Source organism: Tursiops truncatus, chromosome 15 (genome assembly GCF_011762595.2).
Source record: "Tursiops truncatus isolate mTurTru1 chromosome 15, mTurTru1.mat.Y, whole genome shotgun sequence".
NCBI lineage: Eukaryota > Metazoa > Chordata > Mammalia > Artiodactyla > Delphinidae > Tursiops > Tursiops truncatus.
The window spans coordinates 14,118,355-14,141,575 of record NC_047048.1 but is presented as its reverse complement, the minus strand read 5'-3'; the positions used below and the strand labels follow the sequence as shown (position 1 = coordinate 14,141,575).

The 23,221-nt window shown below is 38.0% G+C and overlaps 1 protein-coding gene across 8 annotated transcripts in view; it reads left to right on the top strand.

The window, feature by feature from the left end:
* Positions 1 to 23,221, top strand: part of LOC101322849 (S-adenosyl-L-methionine-dependent tRNA 4-demethylwyosine synthase TYW1) — a 222,883-nt gene that overhangs the window by 110,708 nt on the left and 88,954 nt on the right. For 7 of the 8 annotated variants that reach the window (XM_019921823.3, XM_073792039.1, XM_073792038.1 and 4 more), the window contains exon 14: positions 15,410 to 15,520. The exons of the other annotated variant lie outside the window; for it this stretch is intronic. In XM_019921823.3, coding sequence (XP_019777382.1) covers positions 15,410 to 15,520 — 111 coding nt within the window. The remainder of the gene's footprint in view (positions 1 to 15,409; positions 15,521 to 23,221) is intronic. 8 annotated transcript variants of the gene reach the window in all.

Below are 23,221 nucleotides of genomic sequence, written 5' to 3'. Positions count from 1 at the left end.
TTTTACGCTCCTGATGGCCAGTTTCTGGGAGTGGTAGGATGTAGAGACTGAGGACGAGGATAGGAGAAAGGATGGAGACCATCTTAATTTCCAGAAGTTACTCCTCATAACCCCTAAGAGGGAAACAGGGTACACAAACCGCCTCCTGTGTTTTTAGATGGTTCCATTTAGTGGAGCTGCGTTTTGAACACAGTGGTTTCTTTACCGAAAGTAAAGATTATATCCTAAAAAAAAAAACCATGCAGTAGGAAAAGGCATGTTTGAAGAGTTTAGCACTTAAAGGAAAATTTAGATTGAAGTTGGGAATTACAGTGAAATCCCTTCTAAATACTATGTTCATTAAATAGGAGGACAAAGGAAATTGTACTGAATACAGAGAACATTAATTTTACAAATCTTTAATTAGTATTGGGTACTATTCCGTTAGTTTCTACATCTCTGTACCTTGCCTGCAGTAACATTTCAGACTCCCCTACAGCAACCACATGACAATTGCAAATTTGTTTGTTTGTGCATAGTAAATGAAGCATTTTTTTTTCTTTCCTGTCTGACCCATGACTAAATTATTGACTTTTAGTTTTCACTGTAGTTCAAGAAATCAGAGAATTTGATGCTTAAAATTAAAAGCCTGTGGGGAGGGCTTCCCTGGTGGCGCAGTGGTTGGGGGTCCGCCTGCCGATGCAGGGGACGTGGGTTCGTGCCCCGGTCTCGGAAGATCCCACATGTCGCTGGGCGGCTGGGCCTGTGAGCCATGGCCGCTGGGCCTGCGCGTCCGGAGCCTGTGCTCCGCAACGGGAGAGGCTGCAGCAGTGAGAGGCCCACGTACCGCCAAAAAAAAAAAAAAAAAAAAAAAAAGCCTGGGGATAAATTTTATTTAATCTATTTAGTTTATTATAGTTTAAAATGTTCTCCTTAAACACAGAGTTAGCTACCTGTAGTGCCACCCAAGGTAACTAGACCGGACCTCACCAGAATATGACACAATTAGAATTTCCTGCTTCCTGGTAGGTTCTAAGGTGCATTTTTATGGCCTGTGTTTGTTTGGTTTTTTTTTTTTTTTTTTTTTTTTTTTTTGCGGTACGCGGGCCTCTCACTGCTGTGGCCTCTCCCGTTGCGGAGCACAGGCTCCGGACGCGCAGGCTCAGCGGCCATGGCTCATGGGCCCAGCCGCTCCGCAGCATGTGGGATCTTCCTGGACCGGGGCACGAACCCGTGTCCCCTGCATTGGCAGGCGGACTCTCAATCATTGCGCCACCAGGGGAGCCCTGTTTTGTCTTCTTAATGATTACTCATGACTATACTCCAAAAACCTCCACTGCTCTACCTTTTATTTTCTATCCTTTTTTGTCTCTCACTAATACCGAGATCTCTTTTCTCTAACATTTCCAAGAGTAGTGATTCAAAATCCCTGTCCATTCTCATTTAAATGTTCACAGCAAAGGAAAATATATACAGGAATAAATCTCCAAGTGGTAGGATTTTACAAACAAGGAACCAGTGATCGACTTACATACATCATGAAATGATCACCACAGTAAGTTTAGTGAACATCCGTTGTCTTATATAGATACAAAATTAAAGAAATAGAAGAAAAAATATTTTCTCCTTGTGATGAGACTCTTAGGATTTACTTACTTAACAACTTTCATATGTAACGTACAGCAGTGTTCATTATGTTCATAACATTTTACAAATCTTTAATTAGTATTGGGTACTATTCTGTTGGGAACAACTAAGTATTGGGTACAACTAAGGTTGTACCTTGCATCCCTAGTACTTATAACCGGAAGTTTGTGCTGTTTTGGTTCAACTGTTTTTTTCTTTTGAGATGTTTGTGATTTTCATTGACTTCCAAATGCTTTTTATTAAGGACTTAGGATCTCTTTCTGTATATATACAAATACACACATAAACATATATATGTATGTATCTATATTTTTCTAAGTATGGTACGAGACAGGGATTCTTTTTCCCCTTTATGGATTATTGATTGAGCCAGCATCATTGTTGAATAATTTATCCTTTACCCCATGATTTGTAACGACTGCCTGTTGTAATCAGGTTTTCCTGTATTCATGGATGTTTCTGAACTTTCTACTCTGTTATATTGATTAATTTTTCTGTCTTGCCCCATTACCATACTGAGTTACTACCGCCTTGTGATAAGAATGATATTTAGTACAAAAGACCCCTCCTTCTTCAAAATTGTCTTGCTTATTCTTAGCCCCTTAATACATTTTCATATTTATTTTGGGATCATTTTGTCAGTTTTCTCTCCCACACAGACACACACACACAGACATAACTTTGGGATATTGATTGGAATTGCATTGAATTTACAGTTTAATTTGGGGAAATTGCCATCTTTATGAAGCCATGTCTTTGGTTGAAAGTTGCTTGTTCTGTCACTTTAATTTTTTTTGACTGAAATTTATCTTCTAATTGTAGATTCTGTTGGCTGTCTTTGTGAAATGTTACATTTCCACACATCTCTTGGAATTGTTTGCAGGCTCTTCTTGAGTAGGTGGTTGTTTTTGCTCACATGTGCACTCTAACAGGCGGCTAGGTCCAATTCCTGGTCCCGAGGCTGTTTCATTGTATATTTTTAGCCAGGTTTATTTGAGTTTCATTTTTCATTTCATCTATGTATCACTGCAGTGGGGATGGCTCAAGAGATGAGCTTAAGGTACCCCTTTGACTGTACATTCATTAATGTATGGTTTGGTAAATTATGCAAATCAGATAAGGATTTGGAATTAAAGGCTTAATTTTTGGCATTTTTGTGTCTGTATAGCAAGTACCGAACATCCTCCTTCTTCTTCCAGGCTCTTCTTCCTGTCATTCCAGATTCACTTTCTTATGAGTCAGACATGAGGTAAAGTGCTGTACACTCAGGCACATCTTGTCACTAACAGGCTTTCCAGGGAGGAAACTTTATAGGCTTACTTCAAGAACTGAGTCACCTTCTAATGAGTCTGGTTTTGCTTTTTGTGTGTGGGGTTTTTTTTTTTTTTTTTTTTTTTTTTTTTTTTTTTTTTTTTGCAGAGCCAAGCTTAGGCACAAGGAGGTTGTTAACAGTGGCTTACTGACAGCCTGAACGTCCCTTGACTACAAGGCATATGCATTTGGACAGTTGATCACCCAGGAAGGGAGCCTTTACTCTTTAATATTTGGGACTTGAACTTGTGAATTGTTACAAGTAGTATTTCTGGAGAAATAGATCTATCACATTTATTGATGTTAGAGTTGTGTGGTTTCTGGCTGCCCCGTTATCCCTTTCAAATTTACTTTGTCTCAGTGGTTTTGTAAGATGTGTTCTGGGTATATCAAGATGCCCTTCTCATAACATCTTCTGCACATTTTGTGTCCCAGTGTTTCTGTCTGTTTTTGTCTGCTGCAGGATGATGGAGAGATTGTTCCCTGAGGGAACTTTGCCAGAGATTTTACTTTTTTGTCAATATCCTTGGACTTCCAAGTCGATGTGCTGCTTAGGTGACTGCCATCCGTGTTTGCACCCTGGGGTAGGCTGTAACATAATCTTCTGCTTATTGATTTGTATGACATCATTCCTCTGACTTCTACTTACTCTTATGTAGATAGGCTACCTCTCTCATTTGTCTTGTGTTGGTGGCCTTAGACTTCTCAGTTTAGATCTCCTACATGAAAAGTAGAGAAACCGGTCCTATGATTTTGTAGTCAAGCCTTTCTTCCTCTAGAAATCTTACCATTTATTTATGATCTTTTATTTATTTTGGTTTTGTCTTTAGCTCTTTACATTGTCTCCCTTATTAATCGTCTTTTCTTTTTTTTCTTTGTTCTCATTTCTTTCCTTTTCCTTGAATTTCCATATTTAAAATTTCTGTGTTCATGGCTCTCAGGGTAATGGTCATTTTTGCACTGTGAAAGCTGTCCTGTTCAGAATGCCAGTAGAACCTTACCTCTTCTATTCTCTCCCAACCTCCAAAGGATGGAGAAACACCGCTCCATATTACTCCTTTGCTTTTCTGACATGTAAATACTGCTGGCTTTTTTTTTTTATCCTGTAGTGGGGATTTTTTTTTTTCCTGCTATTGAGTGTTTACTTACAGCTTGTCTTTATACAGCTGCCAGTGCTCTTAGCCTCTATTGTGTTCGCATTTTGCACTTCTTGGCTTCCTCTTCTTGTGGTTTTTCAATAGATGAACTTATAGTAGCCCTTTGACCATACGTCGATTATACAGTAGGCCCTCCATATCCACCAGTTCCGCATCCACAGATTCAACCAACCACGGATCGAAAATATTCGGAAAAAAAAAATTCCAGAGAGTTTCAAAAAGGAAAACTTAGGGCTTCCCTGGTGGCGCAGTGGTTGAGAGTCCGCCTGCTGATGCAGGGGACACGGGTTCGTGCCCCGGTCTGGGAAGATCCCACATGCCGCGGAGCAGCTAGGCCCGTGAGCCATGGCCGCTGAGCCTGCGCGTCTGGAGCCTGTGCTCAATGGGAGAGGCCACAATAGTGAGAGGCCCGCATACTGCACACAAAAAAAAGAAAACTTAAATTTGCCTTGGAAGGCAACTGTTTGCATAGCATTTATAGTTGTATTTACAAATATGTGTGATCTCACCCTCCTCCTACTCCTTCACACAAGCAACATCTTCTTGGGTATTAACCATGTTACCAGGAGGATGTCAAGCCCTTCTTTTCGTTTTGCTATTGTGGGTAACATAGAGGTCCATGACTCTTCAAACTCTGGCCACACTCTGTCTCATATTCAAGTTGATTTGCATGGTCTTCTGAGGTTCTGCTGAACCTAAGACAAATCTTTTTCTACTTCCTTTACCAGATTTCTGGTCTTTGAGCAGGAGAATTTTGTTTAAGGCATCTGTTTAAGCATAGTTGAGATCAGGCATATCAAGAAACTGTTAAACTGATCCATTCTCATCTCAAGAGTCAGTACTATTAAAAAAATGTGTGTGTGTGTGTGTGTGTGTGCGTGCGCGCGCACATGAGTACAGGTTTTCTGACCCCACAACTTTTCTTGTATTTCATTCCCAGCCTTTTGTGTTTCCTTTGTGTATATGTATTTATGTCATTAATACTATGGTATGTGTACAGTTTTGTTTTTAGCTTTTTAAAAATTCAATGCTATTACATAAAAATTACCCCTCATTATTAAACATTCTTCTAAAACAATTATCCTCAGTGGGAGCAAGGGTATAGAAAAAAACAGGTCTCCCACCCCCTTCCTTCCCCTTTCTGAGAATCACATCTGCATTGAGCTCTCTTATTGTTAAGAATGTGTTTCTCCGCCATGTTGGAATTCATAACCTCTGTTTTGAAATAATCATCTTTAGTGTTAGTTAAATAGCTGTATCATAAATCATCTAGCTATTTCTTGGGATTGAACATATAGCTATTTCTTGGGATTGACATATTTATAATATCTCATTATTATAAATAAAGCTGGAATGAACATTCTTATTCATCAGTATTTGTCCACAAATTTTATCATTTCCAAAGCCTTAAAATCTTTAGAAATGCAATTATTGGATCAACATATTTGGATACTTTTCAGATTCTTTAATCATGTTGCCATGTAATTCCCAAAATGTTTGTACTGAATTATGCTTTTATCATCAGTGAATGAGTGTCTGTCTTGCTGTTCTCTAGGCAGTATTGAATATTGCTATTTAAAAATATCTTTGCCAATCTGATAAGCCAAAATGGTACCTCATTACTGCTTCAATTTGCATTTCTTTGATTACTAGTAACTCAGAACCATATTTTAGGAGACCATTTTTTCTTGTTTTGACACAGCCTCAACTCGAGTTCGTCTTGAATTGCAACTGTCAAGATAAATTGTTGAAATTAAGAGCTGTAGTCCTCGGATGTAATAACCTCATCCAGAATATGTAACACTGAAAGCTGCCTAATTAGAAGTGGCAGAATTCTAACTCATAACTGCATATTTTTAAACTTTTTTATTATGGATTTTTAAAACATTCAAGAGAAGAGAGAATAATGGAGGGAATTCCTGTGTAAGCAATTATCAGCTTGACAGTTATCAGCATTCTACATTTCATGTTTCATCTGTCTTCCCAATTTTTGGGGGGTGGGGAAGCATTGGAATATTTCAAATCAGATAAATAGTATCATTTTATCCGCAAATACTTGTGTATTTAACGCATAAGGACATATTAAAAATGGAATGTCTCCTCCCAGCACTTTGCGTATATTTTTAAATTTTCTAATAGGATTTTTATATTGAAGTGTAGTTGATTTATTTTATATATATATATATATATATATATATATATATATATATATAATTTTTTTGCGGTATGCAGGCCTCTCACTGTTGTGGCCTCTCCCGTTGCGGAGCACAGGCTCCGGACGTGCAGGCTCAGCGGCCATGGCTCATGGGCCTAGCTGCTCCGTGGCATGTGGGATCTTCCCGGACCGGGGCACGAACCCATGTCCCTTGCATCGGCAGGCAGACTCTCAACCACTGCGCCACCAGGGAAGCCCCTACAATATTTTTTAGTTTTACAGTAGAGTCATTCAGTATGTTTGTAGATTATACTCCGTTATAAGTTATTACAAGATAATGGCTATAATTGTTTGTGCTATACAATGTATCCTTGTTGCTTATCTATTTTATATGTAGTAGTTTATATCTTTTAATCCCATACTCCTAATTTATCCCTCCCCCTCCCCTTTCCCCTTTCGTAACCATAAGTTTGTTTTCTATGTCTGTGAGTCTGCTTCTGTTTTGTAAATAAATTGATTTGTATTACATTTTCTGATTCCACATGTAATTGATATCATATATTTGTCTTTCTTTGTCTGACTTACTTCACTTAGTATGATAATCTCTAGGTCCATCCATGTTGCTGCAAATGGCAGTATTTCATTCTTTTTTATGGCTGAGTAATATTCCATTTTATGGATTCCATCCATTCAATAAGATGGATACCACATCTTCTTTATCCATTCGTCTATCGATGGACATTTAGGTTGCTACCATGTCTTGGCTATTGTGAATACTGCTACTATGAACATTGGTGTGCATGTATCTTTTCGAATTAGAGTTTTCATCTTTCCCAGATATATGCCCAGGAGTAGGATGCTGGATCATATGGTAACTCTATTTTTAGTTTTTAAAGGAAACTCCATACTGTTCTCTACAGTGGCTGCACCACGTTACATTCCCATCAACAGTGTGGAAGGGTTCCCTTTTCTCCACACCCTCTTTAGCATTTAATATTTGTAGACTTTCTGATGATCGCCATTCTGACCAGCATGAGGTGATACCTCATTGTAGTTTTGATTTTCATTTTGGTTTGTTTCTGGTTTCTTTTGCTGTGCAAAAGCTTATAAGTTATTTTTTTTTTAAGCCCCTCATTTTCTGTCTTCCTCCTTATGTTGTTAATTTCACAGATTATGTTTTATACATTGCATGCCCATTAACATAGATTTATAATTATTGTTTTAGGTATATGTGTTTTAAATCACATAGGAACAAAAAAAGGAATTAGAAACCAAAAATAGAACAATACTGGCTTTCACATTTACATATTTAGTTATCTTTATCACAGTTCTTTACTCATGGTTTCAGGTTGCTGTCTGGTGTCCTTTCACGTCATCCTGAAGCATTCCCTTTAGCATTTCTTCTGTGGCAGTTCTGCTAATGATGAACTCCCTGAGCTTTTGTTTATCTGGAAATGACTTTATTTATTTATTGCTGCATTGGGTCTTTGTTGCTGTGTGTGGGCTTTCTCTAGTTGCAGCGAGCGGGGGCTACTCTTCGTTGCGGTGCGCAGGCTTCGCATTGTGGTGGCTTCTCTTGTTGTGGAGCGCGGGCTTCAGTAGTTGTAGCATGTGGGCTCAGTAGTTGTGGCTTGCGGGCTCTAGAGCGCAGGATCAGTAGTTGTGGCGCACTGGCTTAGCTGCTCCGCAGCATGTGGGATCTTCCCCAACCAGGGCTCGAACCCATGTCCCCTGCATTGGCAGGTGGATTCTTAACCACTGTGCCACCAGGGAAGTCCCTCTCCTTTATTTTTGAAGTATAGTTTTACCAGATGTAGAATTCTTCGTTGATAGTTTTTTTCTTTCAGCAATTTAAATATGTCATCCCACTGTCTCCTGACTGTTATGGTTGATGGTGAGAAATAGGCTCTGATCTTATCAAGGATCCCTGTACATGATAAGTCACTTCTCTTTTGCTGCTTTCAAGATTCTCTCTGTCTTTTGACAGTTTGATTATAATATATCTTAGTGTGCATCTCTTTGAGTTTATCCTACTTGAAGTTCGTTGTGCTTCTTCAATGTGTAGACTCATGTTTTTCATCAAATTTTGGAAGTTTTGGCCATTTTGTTTTCAAATATTATTTTTTGCCATTTTCTCTCTCCTTTCCTGAGATTTTCGTAATGAACATGTTGAACGTTTCATGGTGTTCTACAGGTCTTTAAAGAGAAATGTAAATAATAAACCTACAACCCTTCTCTTACTTCTCATCCTCAGAAGTAAGCACTATTAATGGCTTGATGTGTTTCCTTCTATGATTTCTTTTCCTGTTGGGTTGGATTTTCTTCACTGAGTCTTATAACATTGTCTTTGCCTTCTTTCTTTGATCTACATTTTCAGTTATTCATTACAGTTTGATTTGGTTGGTTACTTAGTTAATTTATTTTGGAAGTAATTCTATAATAATTTTCCTGCTTGTCTTCTTTGATTATAAAGAATACTTCATTTGGCTGCATCATGAATTATATCTTTGAATTTATTTTCTAATTCTTTGCTTATTTGACATATCAGATTGACACATTTTGTTTTGTCTCCCACGAACAGTAAAAAATTTAGTTAAGTAAAGCCATTTTAAGAATAAGTATGCTTTCTAAGAACTTTGAAAGATTCATTGCCCAATTTCTAGTAGAGGCAATATATATTCCTTTGCTTTTAGAAACAATGGTCGTCAGTGAGGGATTGTTTCAATTTTAAGGTTTTTTTGTTTGTTTTAAAGAGTTTAGAATTAATTTTTTGACAAGCATGATATGACTCGGTCAGCATTCAATTTGTTTTTTTGTTTTTTAATTGGGATATAGTTGCTTTACAGTGTTGTGTTAGTTTCTGCTGTACAGCAAAGTGAATCAGCCATATGTATACACATATCCCCTCCTTTTTGGATTTCCTTCCCTTTGAGGAGCCAGGCAGGAGTGGTGGAGTCTTACCTTGCTGGTTTCCTGGTTCCTTTCCTCTTGTGGTATTAACCATTGTTGCTAATTTCTTTTCTGACTTTGGTTTTGTTCGTTTACTAGAATAAAATGTAGATTATACAACAGTCGGTACGTTGGTTGCTTGTTCACTGCTGTATCTCTAGCATCTAGTATTATACCTGGTGTACAGTGGGACCTGGTGACTGTTGGTTGAACTGATATCTGTGTGAACAAATGAATGTGTGTAACTGCTGCTGGTGGTGGTGATGATGGTAGCTAAAATTTATTCATAGTTTTCTATCTTCCAGGCTGTGTTCTAAGTTCTTTATTTGTTTTAGTTCTTTTAATTTTACAGCAATACTATGAGATATAGATACTGTTACTCTTCCTGTTTTACAGAGGCACAGAGAGCATGCCTGAGCTCACACAGCTGACTCCAGAGCCCAGTAGCTTAATTGCTACTATGTACTCTTTTCCTCATCTTATACTTTTTTCCTCTTTTCTCTCCTCCTTCCTAACTACTCAGACTTTTTCTACTTTGTACTTAATCCTTTTTTCCCTCACTTCCCTTTGATAAGCATTTAACATTTACCTTTGGAATTTTGACCTCAATTTTCACTCCATGTATTGGATTGGCCAAAAAGTTCGTTCAGGTTCTTCCGTACCACCCCGAAAGAACTTTTTGGCCAACCCAATATTTTCAGTCCGTGTATTGCTTCCCTCTAAGAAACAAACATAAGTTAAAACCCAAATTTAAACTCTGTCACAGAGATCTGGTCTGAATTCTAGAGGTTAACGTCTAGGTTTCTTGCTGCACAGCCTAGCTGCACATTGATTGTGATGTTACTTTCAGATCCACCCCTCCCTCCCATTTTATTGTGTTTGTTACTACCACTGGGGGAAAAAAGTCCTAGACTCTCAAATTAAACAGAAAATACATGAAATTATAACATGCCAGCTACTTGACACTTTTTTACAAATCTCATTGTGACATTTTACAAGTCACATTGTAGCCTGAACAGAAAGTAGCTAAACTTTTTGCCTGCATTGGATACTTTGATCTTCATTTTTGTATTCTGTAGTATTACACGAACCCTGTCCCTACTAGATAATATGCCACATTCAGAAAATCCTGCAGTAATAACTGACCAGAACCTATGCAAATTAAAATTACTAAGTAAATCCCCAAACTGGGGAAAAAAATAGGTTTTATTCAAATTAAATTACTACAATACAATCCAGTTTGTACTCCAATTTTTTCTTTCTTTTTTTTTAATCTAAAAGAAGGATAAAATAAAGTGTTAAGTATGTCCTTTGCAAAGGAAATTCCAGCTCTCGCCTCTCAAGCAACATCTGTACTCAGTTTTTGTTTTAATTTGATCTAACTGGAGTATAACACAACTTTCTTCTATAGACTTTAGGAACTGCTTTAACTAATTTTAAACAGACTTTAAAGTCTCCAAAACCATCCTATCGAGCAGGCTCCCTACAGACACAGTGAAACCCAGAATGTGAATTTCATAATTTGAAATAAAATCTAATGACATTTCTTTTTTAGTAACCCCATAGTGCTTTTCGTTGTCCTTAACAATCTGAACATTAGTAGGCTATAGATAAAAGGTAAATGTACTAAAATTAGTTATATCTGTTGATCAAAAGATATGAAGAAATCAGAAAGGAAAGCCATCAAGTGGATGAAAATATTTCTAATACAATTATAACAGCATTCTTACAGCCAGAATACATAAAGAATTTGAAAAACCCAGTAGTAAAAAGGCAGCTATCCCAATAAAGAAATATTCAAAACATTTGAACAAGTACTTCACAAAAGAAGAGATCAGAATGGCCAAAAACATACTCAACTTCATCAGTAAACGGGCAAATACAAAATAGGACAGTGCAGGAATGGCTAAAGTTTAAAAGACTAACAACAAGTGTTGGTGAAGAAGAGAAGCAGCTGGAACTCTGATCCACTGCAGGTGGAAGTATGGTGAAATGACTTTGGAAACCAATTTAGCAGTATCTGCACATCCTGTGATCCAGCATTTCCACTCTTAGGAACATTCAAGAAACATCCATTGGGAGTCAGGTACAGTAACAGTCATAGCAATGCTATTTTGTAAGAGACCCAAACTGGGGAAAAAAACCAACGAACCAACAACTTTCACTAATGTAAGTATTTTCATATACTGGAGTACTAAACAGCAGCAAAAATATATCTGAAGCTAAAGTCACCATCAAACTCAGTGAAAGAATTTCAGTGAAAGAAGCCAGACATAGAAGAATATGTCATAATAGCATTTCATAAAATTCCCTAAAGCAGGAAGAACTAAACTCTAGTGTTATGAGAGAGACCAGCATTTTATAATAACTAAAAACTGGAAATAATCTAGATGTCTATCAATGGGGGAACGGTTGAATAAATTATTGTATATTTATATAATGGAATATTAGATAACGAAGAAAATGAACAAATCTCAGCATGCAGCAACGTGGATGAACGTTATAAACACAGTGTTGTATGACAGAAGCAAGATGCAAAAAAGTCTATGGTTCCATGTATATAAATTTCAAACACAGGCAAAAACCTAAACTTTAATGTTGAAGTCAGGATATTAGATAGCTTTGGGGTAAAGGCAATGGATGGTGACTGGGTGATGAATATTTTCTTTGTGTTAATCCCTTGGGCTGTCCATTCGTGTTTTATGTATGTTTCTCTTTGTATGATTTCTTTCACAATTTGAAAAGGTTAAGCAACAAGAGAGAGAGTCTGCCTTGGATTCATTCTGCTTGGGTTCATATCCCAGCTTTGCTGCTTTCCAACTGTGTAACTTTGGGAAATTCACTTAGCAGCACTAGGCCTCTATTTCATATCTGTAATGTGAAGCTAATAAACCTATTTTGTAAGATTTGTTGCAAAGATGAGACAAATATTGGAATCTTTGCTAAGATGTTAAACACAACAACAGCTGGCACATAGTAAGGGCTGACTCATTGCTAACTCTTGCTATTGTTATTGTTGGTATCATTGCCAGTTTATTTGTTGAAAGGAATTTTAAACTCCCGTTGGAATTACATTATATTTAGAAATCTATCATGGCTGTCCATGTAGGCTAGTTTTTTATGGTCTCAGAAGTATTTACTTTTTTCACTCTCCATGTTATTTCATAAATAATCATCAAGTATTTTATAGATATATTTTAGAGTTGAAGTAGAATTTTCTTTGCCTTGCATTTTGTAGTTGTACATATAAGTATATATGTACCATACATATGGCATATAATAGCTAATACTTAGTATGACTTACTGCTGCCAACATGGTTCTAAGCGTTATGTAGATGGACACTTTTAATCCTGTGTAAACTCCCATTTTGCACAGATAGAAACTGAGACAGAGTTAAAGATGGCTAGTATGTGGTCTGGGATTCAGTCTGGGCTCAGAGTCCACATTTACCGCACTGCTCTATGCTAGGAAAGCTGCTCATTTTTCTATTTTTATTTGGTAACTGACCAATTGTACTTAATCTGATTTTCTTAGGTTGATTTTCTTAGGTTTCCAAGAAGCCAGCTATATCATTTGCAAGTAATTGTTTTTTGTATACTATCCACTTATTCTTTTTTTTTTTTTTTTTTTTTTTTTTTGCGTTACGCGGGCCTCTCACTGTCGTGGCCTCTCCCATTGTGGAGCCCAGGCTCTGGACGCGCAGGCTCAGCGGCCATGGCTCACGGGCCCAGCCGCTCTGCGGCACGTGGGATCCTCCCGGACCGGGGCGCAAACCCGTGTCCCCTGCATTGGCAGGCGGACTCCCAACCACTGCGCCACCAAGGAAGCCCTATCCACTTATTCTTGTTCTTGCCTTATTGCTTTGATTTTAACTTTCAGGGAAGTGTTTATAAAAATAATAGAGTGGACATTCTGCTGTTATTCTGATTAAATAGAAATGCCTCTATTTTTTACATCTCTAAGAATGACATGGACTATTGACTGGAGAGTGTTTTCTTTATGTTAAGGATGTGTTTTTTAATTTTTGAGTTTACCAAATGGTTTTTCAGTTGTTCATTCTGTTTTAAAATCAGGGATGGGCTTTAAATGATACGAAATGTCTTTGTGTGTCTATAAGGTGATTGTATAACTTTTCTGTGTTGACCTATTGACGTGATGAATTGTATTAATATATAGTCTAATATTGAATCATCTTTGCATTTCTAGAATTTTTAACATAATGCTGAATTTCATTTGCTAAAATTTCTGTAAGATTTTTGCATATATAAGTACAAGTGAGATTGGCCTGCACTTCTCTACCATTTTTGTTAGGTTTTGGCATTGGGTGAATTCTAGCTATGTGAAGGGAATCTGGAAGATTTCTTTTTGTGCATTATACACTGCATTTTAAAAATAAGTTTTGAGTACATTTTCTGATATGGCTGCCTAATACTGTTCATCCCTAGGTTATCTTCAGACATGAGCAAAAGTAGAGAGATTGGCATTCTTTTTTTCTTTTCTTTTCTTTTTTTTTTTTGCGGTACGCGGGCCTCTCACTGTTGTGGCCTCTCCCGTTGCGGAGCACAGGCTCCGGATGCGCAGGCTCAGCGGCCATGGCTCACGGGCCTAGCTGCTCCACGGCATGTGGGATCTTCCCAGACCGGGGCATGAACCCTCGTCCCATGCATCGGCAGGCAGACTCTCAACCACTGCGCCACCAGGGAAGCCCGACATTTTTTTAAATTGAAGTATAGTTGATGTACAATATTATATGTTTCAGGTGTACAGTATAGTGATTCACAAATTTTAAAGGTTATACTCCATTTATAGTTATTATAAAATATTGGCTATATTTCCTGTGTTGTACAATATATCCTTGTAGCTTATTTTATATATAATAGTTTATACTTCTTAATCCCCTACCCCTATCTTGCGTCTCCCCCCTCCCCTCTCCCCATTGGTAACTACTAATTTGTTCTTTATATCTGAGTCTCTTTTTTGTTATATTCACTAGTTTGTTGTAATTTTTATATTCCACATATAAGTGATATCATAAAGTATTTGTCTTTCTCTGTCTGACTTATTTCACTTAGCATAATGCCCTCCAAGTCCAACCATGTTGTTGCAAATGGCAAAATTTCATTCTTTTTTATGGCTGAGTAGTATTCCATTGTGTGTATATGTGTGTGTGTGTGTGTGTGTGTGTGTGTGTGTGTGTGTGTGTATATATATATATATATATATATATACACACACCACATTTTTATCCGTTCATCTGTTGGTGGACTTTAGGTTGCTTTCATATCTTGGCGATTGTAAATAATGCTGCTGTGAACACTGGGGTGCATGTAGAGAGAGATTGGTATCATTTTGTTCACGTCTTACTTCACTTTGTTTTTCTCTTGCGTATTTTGAGCCTTACTACTTAAAGCATGGTTTGAGGTTTAGCAGCATGGATACTACCCAGGAACTTGCTACAGATGGATGTAATCATGTGTACATAACTACACGTGTCACATCATCTTTGCCATATTCTATTGGTTAAAGGCAAGTTACAGGTTCTGCCCCCACTCTTTTTGTAGATTTTAAACTATCATTAATCACGTTGTTTTGAGATGTTTGAATAAGTCTTTGAACTTTTAGTAATTTGTCTAGGGTCCTGGAAGGGAGCTACAAAGTCAAAGGTATAAAGCTTTTAAAGGCTTGCATGACTGTTGTCTAATGGCTTTTCAGAAGATCAATACCTCTTTTGTTACATGGTAAACAAATAGCAACATTGACAGTTCATCAATGTGCCTTTTCTGCCAAGTAGAGATCATTAAATAATGAGGAAGCAGGAAAGAGGACAAGAGTGATTAGAAATCCTTACTGTAAATAACTTTGAGCAATTGATACCTGAAAGCCTGAAGGTTATGTGAATTAATTTTCACCAATCTAAACTGTTGGGTCAATTTACTATTTCTAACTAAATGGAATTCAGGGTATTTGTTAAGAACCTTTTGGGTGTCTTATCTAGTGTTTGATACTGTAAGTGAGAGAAGAAAAATATACCAATGTCTGTGCCTTTATAAGGCTTCTGGGAGTCTTATGACATTGTTTACGTTTTTTTCATCTTTCTACAAAATGCAACTTCAAAAAATAGAAGTTCATGCCAGGTTTCACCTATGGGTTTAAGAAATTTGAAAATCTTCCTAGGTGATAAAAACAAAGTTGTGTTTTCCTCTGTTTTAGCAACAACGTACTGTCTATAGGCTGACTCTGGTGAAAGCATGGAACGTGGATGAACTCCAGGCCTATGCCAAGCTGGTGTCCCTGGGGAACCCTGACTTCATTGAGGTGAAGGTAAGCCCCTGCCGGCTAGTGTTGGGCACGTTCTCATTCTGCTTTGTTGGCCACGGTGCAATTACAATCTTCTAAAATTCTGCAGGAGGTCCCGGATGTTTTATTTATTCAGTCAGAAATATTAATCAAGATTCCTGGCACTGTTCTAGGTATTGGGGATAAGAGCAGTAAAGACTAAGCATTTGCTCTCACATATAAAAAGCTTATATTTTAGTGAGAGGTAGACCGTCAACAGAAAATGAATGTAGTGCTCACTACATAGTAACTTTAATATGCTGAGAAATAAAATACTGTTATAGTGAGTAATTGGTTGGCTTTCAACTACACTTTTACTATGGAAAACTTCAAATATATACAGAAGTAGAGAGACTGATGTAATGAACCCCATCCATCCATTACCAGCTTCAAAAATTACTAGCTCGTGTTTCAGCTGTACTCCTACCCATTTTCCTGCCCTTACCTGTGAAGCAAATCCCCACGTTATACCATTCATCCATAACTGTTTTAGTATGTATTTCTAAAAGATATGCACTCACTTTAAACACTTATTCAGAATACTGTTCTTACTAAACAGTTCTAACAATAATCTCATATATTGGAACATATAAGGTTTCAACTTGACCAGTTATTTTAACAGTATTTTTTAAAAGTGAAGTAGAGTTAATATACAATATTGTGTTAGTTTCAGGTATACAGTGAAGTAATTCAGTTTTTTATATATATATATATATATTTATTTATTTACACACACACACACACACACACACACACATATATATATATATATATATATATATATAGTTTTTCAGGTTATTTTCCATTATAGGTTATTATAAGATGTTGAATACAGTTCCCTGTGCTATATAGTAAATCCTTGTTGTTTATTTTATGTACAGTAGTGTTTATCTGTTAATCCAATACTCCTGATTTATTCTTCCCTTCCTCTCTTTCCCCTTTGGTAACTGTAAGTTTGTTTTCTATGTCTGTGAGTCTGTTTCTATTTTGTATGTAGATTCATTTGTACTCATTTTTAGATTCGTCACATAAATGATATCATATAATATTTCCCTTTCTCTTTCTGACTTAATTCACTTAGTATGATAATCTCTAGGTCCATCCATGTTACTGCAAATGGTAATATTTCATTATTTTTTATGGCTGAGTAATATTCCATTGTGTATATATACCACATCTTCTTAAACCAATTGTCTAAAGTATTTTTTAATCTGGATCCAAATAAGGGTCAGAATTGGATTATTTCTCTCTTAAATTTCTTTTAATCTATTAGTTCCTCTTCCATGTGTTTTTTTTCCCCCTTGTAATTTATTTTGTTGGAAAAAATGGATCATTTATCCTGGTTAGTTCCCCATATTTATATTTTAGATTTTGGTGATTGCATGTTGCTCTGCCCCTTAGATTTCCCGTGGATTGTTAGTTAGATCAAAATAAGATTGATCAGATTTGTGTGTGTGTGTGTGTGTGTGTGTGTATGTTTGCATTTCAAGATTATTTCATTGGTCGTAGTGTATGCTTCCAGCAGGAGCCATCTAATGTCTGGTTGTCACTGTCATGTTTTTGCCAGTGTTTCTTTGGGTTAGATACCTGTACGTGGATTGATGTGTCAGAGGGTAAACGCATATGCTGTTTTACTAGATATTGTGGTTGGCTGCTTTAGATTTCAAAAACAGGAAGGCTTTTCTGAGGAGATGACTCTTTTAAAAACTGATAACTGAATAGTAAGAAGCAGCACAACATGCAAAGGCTTGGGGTCAGAGCATTCTGGGCAGATGGCACAGCTGGTCCACAGAGCTCCTACATGATCTCCATGGGGTAGTTGGAGTTGGCTGTGGTACAAGATGAATCAGAGTGGTGGGCTGGGGCCAGATTTTGTTAGGCCTTTCATGCATGGATAAGAGAATCAGATTTTATACTAAGTTTAACGATAGGCTTTTTTTTAAAACTAGGTGTGCTAGGAAGGGGTTTTAAACTGGAGAGTGATACGATCCGATTTATGATTTTGAAAGATCACCCTGCCATTGCCATGAGTGGATTATAGAGGGCAGTAGTAGAAGTAGGTAGACCGGTAACAAAACTTTTGCCAAGCAAGAGATGTGATGGCGTGGGGAAGGTCATTGGAGAGGACTGGGTGCACTTGTGATTTATTTTGGGAGTAGATCCAACAGAATTTGTTGTTAGAGGACATGTAGGGTGTGAAAGAACAAAAAGAATCAAGAATAGCACCTGGGTTTTTGACTTAAGCAATCGTGTGGATGTGGAACAGTTTGCTGAGATGGAAAAGACCAGTGGAGAAGGGAGGCAAATTTAGGGAGTAATTGCATGAGTTCTATGTTGACCTTAATACTTTGAGATAGCTTTTAAATAATCCAAGTGTAGGTTCAAAGTGCAGGTTCAAAGAAGCCACAGGTTCTATAAGCCTGGCGTTCTGGGGATAAGACAGGCCTGGCAGTAATGATTTAGAAGTCATCAGCTATAGAGTTTTCAGAGGCAGACAGCTTTCTTGGACAACTAAGAATACACAGAATGAGAAAAAGTGACCAGAAAATTAACCCAGTCTCTCAAAGCTCCACTCTTCAGTTTATGTTTATGAAGCTGGATGCACTCTGTCACATCAGAGCATGTTTCAGCTTTACAGCCGTTTTTTAGTAAGTTCAGCGTTCTGCGTTAACGTTCCTCTGGAGGGATGGGGAGGTGAGAGGAGCAGATGAAATATTGCTGAGTGTGTAGCAGCCTCTAGTGAGGTCAAGACACTTTTCTTTTAAAATTGCTCTTAATTTCAAAAGGCTACTCTTGGCAAGAACTCTAATGATGCAGAGAGACAAGCTACACTTTAAATATACGCATCGGCTTAAGGAAACCTTGCCAACATCAGAGATTAGTGGTGTTTTAATTTATGGTTTAGCTATTAAAGAATGCTGCTTCAAATTATGCTGCAGTAAAACCTCTGTTATTAACTTGGCTGGATCGCACTGTCACCTTTTTTTCTCCTTCTTTCTTTGCAGTCATGTTTCCTATAATGAAGAAGATATTTTGTAATCTGAAAAGAATCAACCAAATTTTAAAGAAAGATGGCTACTTTGTAAACAGTGTAATTCTCTGATGGGCATTTTGTAGTCGGACAAACTATTAACTAGGAAACAGATGAAGCCTTCTACTTATAGCTGAGATGTTATAATGACATAGTTTCTCTCAAACAAGATTTCCATTTTACTATTTTATCCCTGCATTTAACAAATATTTCTGAGCTGTCTTCATGTGCCAGGCCTCGTGAAAGCATCATAGGTACAAATCTTTTTTCTAAATTTGGATCTGCTGTTTGGGAAATGGATGTCTTATTGAACAAGGCAAAATCTACAGAAGTAAAATGAACTACTTTGAGAGATTTTTTTAATTGAAAAATCTTGGAGAAGTGTGTAACCTAATCACAATTTTAAATGTCTTATTTAAATTATAAAATATAAGGTAATAGACAACAGTTTGTGTGTATCGGGGAAAGCATGGGACGATCAGTTGGCTCTGGTAGGAGACCTGTAATATCAAGTACCTGGGGCTTTGAGGATCACATGGTTTATTAAATTCATCTCTCATTTGTCCAGCAAGTTAATGAAGTATCTTTCTCTTAAACTGAAGTAGGAAAAGGGATGCTTACAGAAAATAGTACACTATTAAGAAACAAAATGAGTTATAGGATAATTATTACTTGATCAAATTTTAACAGTATATGTTTGGATACATTTATATAAGAAAAGTATGGAAGGATACATATCAAATCATTAACAGTGTACGATTTGGGAGAAGGGGAAGGAAAGGCTTGTTTTACTTTTCATATTTCTGTGTTGTGTGAATTGTTGCAGTGAGCATGCATTACTTTTATAATTCAGATGATTGAAATGAAATCAGTAAATGGAGAAGGCATGCTTTCCTGTTCAGTAGGGTTAAACTATTTAATGTCTGAAAAGGCAGCTTTTTGTTGTTGTTGTCTTATTAATCAAAGTAAAATTTTCTAAAATGGAAGCGTTTTAAAAATAATAGTAATAAAGCCTCTGCAAAAAACATTTGGTAAGAGCTAGCAAGATGGCAGCCTAAGATGACCTCAGATTCCTCCAGAAGCAAACACTTAGAAGTAAATGCTACGGTAAACATACTTTTGAGAGAATAGTCAGTCTGTCAGGTCTGTAAGGGAATGCCTTAGGAGCTGTAAAAAGGGAGATTGCCTGGTGGTACTCTGCAGCTCCAGTAGAGACAGGATGTGGCAGAAGACTAGGCCCTTTCACCTTTAGTGAAAGGACGAATTAGGAAAAAATTCACCCACTGACACAGGGTGGTACTTGGAGGCTTATCCCTTACCTATGCTTTTGGTAAAAAGAAAAAGTCTCCCAGGGCCTAACCCTGAAATGGGGTTGGTGTTAAAATTTAATAGTACCTCAAGGTCACATAAATGCCCTGAAGATGTGAAATTGATAATACAAAGTGACCCTGGGCTAGTGAAATACCTGAGGCTCTCGGATCCAATTTCCTGGATGTGTGTGTGTGTATGTGGAGGGTTCAGGGCGGGTCTCTCATAGTCTCAGGTGGGGAAGTTGTGTAAGCTTTGATACATTCCTAAAATGTATTCATTTAGCCTGGGACAGGTTACTTATCCTCCTTGAGCCTAAATTTCCTCAGTATTAAAATAAGAATACTAATATCAATTTAATGGACTTGTTTTGAGAATTCAAGGGGGTAACATATGCCTGGGTTCAGTAAATGTTTAGATCCCTTTTCATCAAGCACATTATTTAAAAATGAATCAATAGAAGCTGTTTCTCTATTATATTGATTTTCTCTTTTCTTTCACTGCTAGTCTTGTAAAATATTTCTCTGTTCCATTCCCTGTAAATTAACATGTATTTTAGCTTCATTAGGCTTAAGTAGACCTATATTTGCTAGCCTGGGAAGCTTAACCATCGTTATTTGCTTACTTGTTTGTGAAAATGTGTTTCGTGTTGTAAACATCTGCCTTATTGAAAAGCTTTCACAACACAATCCATCTGTAAATGAAATACCGTCTTTGTATTCTCTGCCTAGCACTGCACCTTGAGAAGAGTAAGTGCTCAGTAATTATTTGTTGTCAAATGATTTAAAACTCTCTTCGCATTAGCACCATGACTGTCTACAGAACTCAATCCTTGCAGAATGCATCTTGCAAAACAAATGTCAGCATAGTCTCAATCTCTTTCTGCACACAAATGTAGGGAGTATTACCGGTTGTTCATGTATGTAGCAATACCTAACCAGTGATTATCATTTGGTTCATAATCATTGAAGTGTAGAAAATTCTTGAAAAATATGAATTAAATTTTGTATTAGATCAGAAAAGAGTTCTGGAGTTTAATGTCAGAGGAACATGTGACTTGCTCTTTAGAACAGATTAGTTGGGGGTACAGAGAAGAATAGGGTGTGGCCCCCACCCTCTAAGAGCTCAGGATTTAGACACATCAAAGTGATGCCAGTTATCTGAGAAGAGAGATGCACAGGGTATGATGAGATTGGGATTAGATGGAATTGGAGTTCCTGGCCGAAGATCAAAGAGATGGTGGAGAATTTAGCCAGGGAAAGACTGGATGTGGAGTGGGGCAGTCCAGTCAGAAGGCCTCAGGTGCTAGGCTGAGAAACGTGGGCTGGTCTTTTGGTGGGGGGGACAGCTATTGAAGCATTTTTAAGATAAAGGAGTGACATGTATTGCTGCAAAAAGTTGTGAAGACATTTCTCCTCAAACTATCAGGGACAAAAACAATCATACCGGGAGTCTTTTGACAACCAGTCAGTTTAATTAGAATATCAAGAGCTCTTCCCACAGACTTTGAATCCCCAGGTAGACTTTGTAAGCAGCCCGTGAAAATGACCCGATGGCCCCCATGTCCTGGAGCCCAGTGGTCCATCCAGAAGTCACCAGTGTGATGGTGTGGGCTGTGCTTTTCACTGCAAACAGGAAGACGCATAAGTGGTCCTGCTCTTCAGGAACTTTCTTTGGGTCTGCTTGTCACCTCTCAGCCTCTGGAATTCTGGAATGAGTGCTTTCAGTTGCAACATGATACCCATCTGTTTTCTTGAGGACACTGTTTTTCCAAAGTTGTGAGGCAAGAACTTGGTGCTGGTGATAAACAGGGTGGGAGTGGAAGGTGGTGCTGGGATGAGAAGGTGGCGGGCAGCTGCCATGTGAGGGAAAGCGCAATGTCTTTAGACTATTCAGGGGCAAGTGCGATCAGGAACCCAGTCTGGGCGGGTCGTCGGTAGACCGCAGTGTGCGATGAAATGAAGCAGCCCATGTAGAGCGGGGAGGACCGGAGGGAGGTGTTGAGGAGCCCAGCTGGGGGAGGGCTCAGGGAGGCCGTTCAGGGAGGCCGGTTTCTACCCATGGCAGTTCTGTCACGCGCAGGCTCGGCCTCCGCAGTCGGCTCAGGAAGTTACCCACACTCCCCACCTCCGAGGATTTTGTCCGGCCAAAATGAGAAGTTTTACGTGAAAATGCTTTGTTAATGGTAAAGCATCATGCGAACGTGTAGAGAAGTATAATGTGAAGGCATAGTGATGACCTATGGCAATCTCTCATTTCCTTTCCAAGCCAAATCTCTCCTTAGCATTTCATGCTTTATTATTGCTGAATAATCGATATTATTTTCCAAAGCCATTGTCATGAATATAAGATCTTACTTAGGGACTTTCCTGGTGATCCAGTGGGTAAGACTCCACGCTCCCAATGCAGGGGACCTGGGTTCCATCTCTGGTCGGGGAACTAGATCCCACATACTGCAACCAAGAAGCCCACATGCCGCAACTAAGACCCAGCACAGCCAAAATAAATTAAAAAAGAAGAAAAAAAAGATCTTACCTAAAACCTCTGCTTCAATGAACTAACATTTTAAATATTAAAAATAAATTCCTGGGACTTCCCTGATGGCACAGTGGTTAAGAATCTGCCTGCCAATGCAGGGGACACGGGTTCGAACCCTATTCCGGGAAGATGCCATGGAGCAACTAAGCCCGTGTGCCACAACTACTGAGCCTGTGCTCTAGAGCCCACGAGCCACAGCTGCTGAGCCCACGTGCCACAACCACTGAAGCCCACGTGCCTAGAGCCCGTGCTCTGCAACAAGAGAAGCCACTGCGATGAGAAGCCCGTGCAACGCAACAAAGAGTAGCGCCCGCTCGCTGCAACTAGAGAAAGCCTGCGCGCAGCAATGAAGACCCAACACAGCCATAAATAAATAAATAAATAAGAAAAGTATTATTAAAAAAATAAATTCCTTTGAATTAAGCAGTATCTACATGGTTGTTCATATATTTCGTCCCTCATAAACAGTATTTAAAGTGAAGTAAAGTTCATTTCTATGACTAATTTGACTTATGAATAAATCATTTTCATGTATTTGGGCAAGTTTAGTACAAGTTTTCAGCCACGCTTTCTTAAAGATTTTTTAAACTGTTGTATTATTTGCTTTTTTTTATTCAGCTAAAACCCAAATTCAGTTTAATGAATTCTGTAAATCAGTGGGCTAATAGAGAAGCTTCTCTTGATTATTGTAATTAAGCTGGGTCTCCTCTAGTTTATGTTCAGCAAAGGTCATCTCAGTGTAGTACACCAGTAAGTAGTCTTTGAACAGCCATCTGGAGTAGAGGGTTTTGCAGAACTCATCTGAGTTT